This window comes from Salvia miltiorrhiza, chromosome 2 (assembly GCF_028751815.1).
Source record: "Salvia miltiorrhiza cultivar Shanhuang (shh) chromosome 2, IMPLAD_Smil_shh, whole genome shotgun sequence".
NCBI classification, from domain to species: domain Eukaryota; kingdom Viridiplantae; phylum Streptophyta; class Magnoliopsida; order Lamiales; family Lamiaceae; genus Salvia; species Salvia miltiorrhiza.
Genome location: NC_080388.1, coordinates 64500821 through 64508217, shown reverse-complemented (window position 1 = coordinate 64508217; position 7397 = coordinate 64500821). Strand labels below are relative to the sequence as shown.

At 38.0% G+C, this 7397-nt stretch overlaps 2 protein-coding genes across 2 annotated transcripts; one reads left to right on the top strand and one right to left on the bottom strand.

Annotated features, from left to right (window-relative positions):
• LOC131012976 (uncharacterized protein At1g76070-like) lies at positions 1-1178 on the bottom strand. Its single transcript, XM_057940965.1, has one exon. It carries the CDS (start codon positions 914-916, stop codon positions 164-166), a length of 753 nt encoding a protein of 250 aa, XP_057796948.1. The 5' UTR covers positions 917-1178; the 3' UTR covers positions 1-163.
• Positions 1179-5765: 4587 nt separating this feature from the next.
• On the top strand, positions 5766-7100 carry LOC131012975 (uncharacterized). Its single transcript, XM_057940964.1, has 2 exons — positions 5766-5970; positions 6740-7100. The coding sequence occupies exons 1-2, from the start codon at positions 5865-5867 to the stop codon at positions 6877-6879; spliced, it is 246 nt and encodes an 81-aa protein (XP_057796947.1). The 5' UTR covers positions 5766-5864; the 3' UTR covers positions 6880-7100.
• Positions 7101-7397: the final 297 nt, after the last annotated feature.

Below are 7397 nucleotides of genomic sequence, written 5' to 3'. Positions count from 1 at the left end.
TTTTTATATGCAGATGAAGCAATTAAACTAATCTTTATAATTTCCTTTCACATCTTTGTACAAGTTTGTGATTACGAAATGAATAATAAATTAAATGAAGAAGGAAAAGACACCAAAAGAAAAATAAAGAAAGAAGAGAAAACCAAAATCTAAGTTTTGTATTTTAATATTGCGGTGTAGCAATGTTTAGCTGGAGCGGCTTAGGCTGAGCCATGGTCCTCCTTTTCCACAAATTAATTTCTTTCCTCGGCTCCAAACTCAAGCCGCCAGCCACCAATATCGGCGCCGAGAAAGGGATAACGGCGGCGTCATCTTCGCCGTCGCTATCTTCATCGGAGTAACAGTCCCCCGGCGCTATCTGAGATGTTGTCCAATCAAAATTAGCGAACGTGTCGCGGCTGCTGGCGAATCTCCTCATCTGGCTGATGCTCGGAGCCCTCTGGGGGAGCGGCGGCTTGCCGCGATCAAGCGAGGCGTCGGATTTTCTTCTGCCGCTGAAAATCTTCATAAGACCCGCCGGCTTCTTCTTAAGCTCCGGCGCAGGGCCCGCTGACCGGGCTTTGGTGATTCTCTCGGGTTGAGGAAGTAAAACGGGCTTGAATCCTTTGGGCAGAGAGGCTTGCTTCTTACACATCTTTTTCTTGTGCTTGATTTGGCCCATGCATGAAATTTTCGGCGAAGTTGGTTCTTGCGTTTCGAAATCCTTGGACTTTCCTCGGGCTTCGGCGGGGATCATCGGGCCGGAGAAACCCTTGTGTAAATGGGATTTGAGCTTCGAATTTGCATCGGCCCGGCCCGGGCTGAACGGAGGGTTTTGGAATGAAACTGCTGCTTGAGCTGCCTTTGGTAGAAGCCTCAAAATCTTCTTCTTTGATTTAGATGATGGTTTCTCCCTTGAAATCTTGGGACTATTCATATTTAATTTAATTTGATTTCCTAATTTTGGAGATGAAAATTTTGATTGCTTTCTCCATATATATAGCTATTCATAGCACACACATTTTGCGTGTGTGCGTGTGAAGAAGATAGAGAACAAGGGAGAGGATCAAGATAGGGTTGCGAAATTGACCTTTTCAAGAAATAGTTGAGAAAAGAAAAAGGTTTTAGTTATTTGGTCAAATGAGAAAGTAAGACTGAGCAAAACAAGTGCAGCTATTAGCATTAAATATTACACCTTAAATTAGATTTGCTTGGTTGTTAGTACCTAATAAATCACGATTCAAAGGTCCAAATCTCTGGGCTAAATCAACGGACTCTACAATTGATTTACATTTATTGGGATAATCGTATAATAATATTAATAATATACGCATCTTATGTAAAGAAAAAAAAAAAGAAAAAAAGAGAGAGAAAATTGTGCATCTATATATACAATTATTATGTGATGGGAAACGAGGTCATGAGACGTGTAGATTTATGGGATTGGGATGCTGATGAAGAATATTATACTTAAAATTAAAGAATACCATATAAGTATAATTTCGGTGGTTATGAATTAATTTGTCACATGCTTGAATTTAATTAAACTGTGATATGAAATTACTTCGAAGTTACAGACTAGGATGTACGACCATATTGTCAAACTTAATATTAAGGCAAATTCTCCGTACGGACCAAATGTATACATGAGATGAGTCGAATCGGGTCAAAGTTGGGGCACATGTCTGAACGGGTTTGGGCGCAGGTCGAAGCAAGGCAGAACACGAATCGGGCCGGGCTGGGTGCGATTGCTGATCACAGTTTCAAAGTAATTATTATTGTGATAAAAAATATATATAAAAAAATATATAGTAATGTTTGTCAAGCGTTACTTTGAACCAACACATTATACCAATGATAAGTGAATAGATTATCACTGGGCTAGCTAGCGTGAGTGGTTTGTAGAATAACGCATATATATTATATTTATACGTTCATGTGAGAACCGGTTTCATGGATGAGATTGGTCTCACATGAGATCAACTTTATTTTTAATTACACAAGCAGATAAATAAATAAATATTTCATAATTTCATTGATTTAATTTGAAATGTTTGGAAAAAGTGCGAGTACGTGTAAAAAGAATACGACTAAGATTTCGATGTGTGCCCCTAAAAAAGAGATGTCGCTGTTTGACCTAATATCACAAGACAACCGACTACGGAACATTGTATTTACTTAATAATTTTTTACTTTTTGCTATACTAAATATTTACTATTTAATAATTATTCAAATAATTATTGTCAAATTGGCCACAAAAGATTGATTTGATGCCACAAATTCCTCCATCGGAGATAAATAGTTCATATTAATATTTCATCTATACTAGCATTCTATGTTCTACCCTCGTCAGCATGCTAATTTTCATGTGATATACTCCTATAATATAGCAAGTGGTTTATACAAACAAAAGCAAAATGCTGAAGTGGGTTAAATTTAACTAGTCTTAATTTGTATACTTTTCTGTGACCATCATATTGTCCTGGTGTATGTGTTTGATCTAGTGATAATTAGCTCTTTATTTTTCTTAATACCATGCCGGACTATGCTCCTTTCTGTCATTGGTTTTATATAATTATTTTTTGTGGTTTGCAATTAAATTAAGTCTTACTATTAGTTTATTTGGTTAGCAGGATGATAAGCTGATTCCGATCATTATCACGTGTCGAAAATATATACGACAAACCATACCGTAGCCTTTTTTAAAATGAAAAACAAATCATTTACTGATCAAAAAAATAAAGTTTTGATATACGAATGATTCTTGCTTCGTCGCTTCAAGTGATTAAATTTAAAAATAGCGTGTGTGCATTGACCAATTTGCAGCACACAATTATTGGCTGGCCCCATTTGATTAATCATTTGAAATTTGAATTGAGTTTTTGACTACTTTGCGAGTAGTAGAGGTCAACACATAGTGCACACAGTTTAACCAAATACTTTGACGTAACAACGAGTGAAGCCAAAACATTTTCTTTCACATTTATACAAGTCGGCCAATATAATTTTTTCTTTTCTTTGAATTGAAGTTTTCTTCCGCAAAATACACAAATGCAATGAGGCAATTGCTACATGGTTCATCCGTGATCTCAGTTGTATATTACCATAAATTTTATCTTCATATCATAAGGGATCGTCTACCTACGCCAACAAAAAAGATCTCAATACACCCAAAATATTAACCTAAATTAAGCATTTATGTACACGCGCGCATTGTCGGCGACATCAATAACTTCCACTATCTAAATTTCCTCCTCAACGATACTTCTGCATTGTAAGAAAAATGTAAGCATCATCAGTGATGTCTCTCGCATTGCCTATGGGGCACTTGGCCAAACTTGCAATTTTGCTTCCTCGCTTATTGGAGCTGATTGTTAAAACAGAACAGTAACTTTTAGTGTTTTTGAAAAAGAGGACTATATGTTACAAAATTTAAAAATCAGGACTATAAATTACGAAATTTAAAAATGAAGACTATATTTTCCATTTTTTAAATTTACACTTATATTTCGGGCCATGATGGAAGCTATGATGTGTTAAATAGAAGTGCAAATGTGAAAAATGTAAGCTACAGTCCTCATTTTCAAATTTCGTAATGTATAGTCCTCATTTTTAAATTTCATAACATATAGTCTTCTTATTTTTTTTATTTTTTATTTAGAAAAGTGAGGATTTTATTAAGCACACGAACATGGAACGTGGAGATGACCCACCACAAAGGACGGGAGTTCATTCCAAACATGAGGTGCAACGATATCTCTCGTCGCTTTCGCTAAGCAATGTGCAATAGCGTTTCTAGTTCTCTTGACATGGTGGACACGGACATTCGGTAATAATTACGGTTCTATTTTAATAATTAGCATGGTTAAAGATTGCGCTTCTCAAATCCACATCGCCATCTTCTCTCCAAAACTTTGTCCATTAGGGATGCTCTAAAATGACAAATATTTTCCCTTTGTAGTAAATGTATGCATTCAAGGGTTAGAGCATCCATAGTGGTTGAGTAAGGAGCTTACTCTATGGGTGGGTGGGTGGGTGGGTGGGTGGGGGGGGGCACTATGAGTAAGGAGGCCATAGTGGGATGACTCATTCTCCGACTTTATCTTTTTAGTTTTAATTTTTGTATTTTTTATTTAAATTTAATTGCACAAATTTAAATAACACCAATACTTAAAATTAAAAATTGCATTAATTAAAAAAATCTTCAAATTACATAAAAAAAAACTAAAGACATAATTAAAAATTACTTAATAAAAAACAAGCAAAATTCCCTTATCCCTTTGCCTAGCTAGAATCTTCACCACCCGTACCTTGTGGAGTTCTAGCTGTTCCGGCGTCATGTCGTCGGTCTTCATGAACAAGATCCGATCGCCGTGGATCTCCCACTTGAGCTCATTATTCTTGGCGTACTCGGCGATAATTCTTTCGAGTTTGGTGTCGGACTTGTCCAAGTATTCCTTGCATTGAGGTGCAGGCTCCGAGGCTTGCGACGCCTTCCCCTTAGCCGCCCTCATCGCCACCTTCACCACTTTGTTTCCAATCGGCCGGGAAGACGTGATTTCCTCGCCCGACGCCAGGTGATGAAGTCGCCCGTCTCCGTAGTCTTTGTCCTCTTGGAGGAATGCAGGTCTCCCTCGAAGTACATAGACTTGAAATTCTCGTTGGTCCGGAGAAGCTTCCATGCATTCCACATCTTGAAGGGGCCAAATTGCTCCTAACGGCGAAGATAATTTGGGCCTTCTCTCGAAGCATGTCGTCGGAATGGTCGGAAGGCCACTTGGCGCACCTCTCCACCCAAGTATTTTCCCATAGCTTCACTTCCGCACTCACTCGGGCCCAATGTTCCCTTATTTACCGGTGTTGGAGGTTGGCACCGATGAGGGGGTTCACCCGGTCGAGAACCCGTTGCCAATAGAACTCCTCATTTTTTGTCGACACTACGGATGGCGTCGTTGGTCTCCTCCGTGAAAATTCGGGCGATGAGGTCCGTCTCCTCGAGGGTGTAGGTATGATGGGGGGCCTCCCTTCCTCCGACTTCTTTGCCGGCGCCTTCTCCTTCCGCCGCCCTCCTTTCTTCGGCTTCGACGCACTATGGGCAGCCGGTGCATCTTCCTCGCCACTTGAAGGCTTCTCCCCCAAGTTGAAACCTGATAAATCAGGATGGTAGTCGCCGGAGAGATCGGAAACCCAATTTAGGTCGTAGTAGTTGGGGTTATATGGATCCATTTTTTGAAAAAATTGAGAGAGATGAAGAAGAGAAAGTTGGAATTGTGTGGAAGAGATGAGGGAGTTGTGTGGGTGAATGAATAAATGGGGGAGGAAGCATATTTATAGAAGAAAATCAATAAATAAAGCAACGGTCGAATGGAGAAAGAAGGAAGGAAAAAAAAAACTACAAAAATTGGCTAAAGAGCCGTTTGTTTTCAAAATTTGATTTTTTTTAAAATTAAAGCGTGATAGTATGCGTTCGGAATTAAAGGGAACGAGATCTACTTGATTTTTTGAGTAAGCCTCAAGAAAGGCCAGTCTACAGTGAAGTGACTCGAGTAAGGCCCATCGAGTCACCACTGTAGATGATCTTAGGGAGAGAAAATCATCAACCAAACCGTTAACTAACATTACTCTACGGTTTCAGTTTCTATTATTTGTGTTTTAAGTTGGTGTTCAAGATAAAACATTTAAAATAAACAATAATTTCATCTTATTTTGAATTATGAGGCTATGCCAATAAAAAATGTGTCTATATTTTAGAATTGTGTTAAAGCAAAAATTTGACATCTGAGCCCACCAAAATAAATGTTTTGAATGGGCTGGAGCAAGTACGCTAGCCCAGTGGTTCAGAAGTAAATGTTTTGAAGTTAGAGAGAGAGAGAGGAGGAGGAAGATGGTTGTAGCGTTGGATTTGCAGGATTTCCTTCTGCGAGCTAGGGTTCTTAAGCTTTACAGACATGCTCTCAGGATTTCGAGGAGAGCCCCGCCTGATTCTAAAGGTTAGGAAGGCGGCCTTCCCATCTTTCTGAAAATGTCTACTCCTATTAAAAGTTCAAAATTGATAGCTTTAATTCGCGGAATTTAAAGTTTGATTGGTAGGTTGCGATCCCCTTTTGTGCTATTTGATTTATATTCTCCTCAACGAATGTGCATTTCCATGTCATTACAATTACTCACGGTTAATTTGGGGATAAGAAATTGATCTCTCACAATGGCAACTAGTTGGAGACTGGAACTTTGCATTGAATTCTCATTCAACTGTGAGCTCCTGTTGGTTTTGGATGTTTAAGCCCTTTGGTGTTACTAATCTGGAACTATATTTGATATAGTTTAGAAATTGGTTGTGGAATCTTGATCAATTCTGTGAATTCTCTTCATTTTGGTTGAGTATTACTCTCTGAAACAAAATTTGAGCCAACTTCCATTTAGGTCTTAGGAAATTGGTTGGAAATAAGTAAAATGTTACTATACCTTTTTATCCTTTACATTTTGGTTGTTCATAATGGATCCATCACGTTTCCCATCCTGGTATTGGAACCTCATATCGATTTGCTAACTCGGTTTTGTAATTTCAGTTTACTTCCCAAAACAAATTATAATCTTGGTCACTTTTTGAGTTATTCTTTCATTTCGGTTGCCTATGGTGGATTATACTTATCATCTTAGTATTGCTTTTAGACCATTTCTAACTCTGATTTGGTGTTACTTGCTTTTCGGATGTATATGTTGATTTGTGGTGGTATAAATGTTGTAGTCCATTTGATTCAGATGAAGTGAGACAGATTATCAGACAAGAGGTGGAAAACAACAGGACTTGCAAAGACAAACAGAGGATTAAGTTTTTGATCAGTGATGGACAGGAGAGGTTGAAGCGGTTAGATGAGACGCTCGATATGCAAGGACGTTAATGTTAGTTAAAGAGTCTTGAACCTTTACTAATCTTGCTCACACACTTTTTGTGCTGAAGATGTAATTTGCTCCACTTTTTTTTTTATTGGATAAACAGAAATTTTAAAGACAGCATAACATTTGTTCTACTTTTTTTAGTGTACAAGATGTTATGTATACATTGACAAAACAAGTCCTGCAATTATTCATTGAACCTAGAATCTTTTGGAGTTGCCTAAAACCTCCGGTTGGAATTTGCTTTGCATCAATGGAATCTCAACACCACCAGCATCTAGGTATTTGAGACGAAGATATCAAATGTAAAATTTGCTAAACAATTGGGCTTGACCCCATACAAATACAATTTACAAATCCTTGGAGCTGTTTGTGGTTTCCATCTGATCTTATTAAGTACAACGCACTTCCTCCAATCTGCGTAAAATGCTATGTTCGATTTAATCAAAACAATAATGGACTGTCCAAAATCTGGTTCATCATCCAACTATCTTATTCTTCAACTTAAATCGTGTTTAAATGT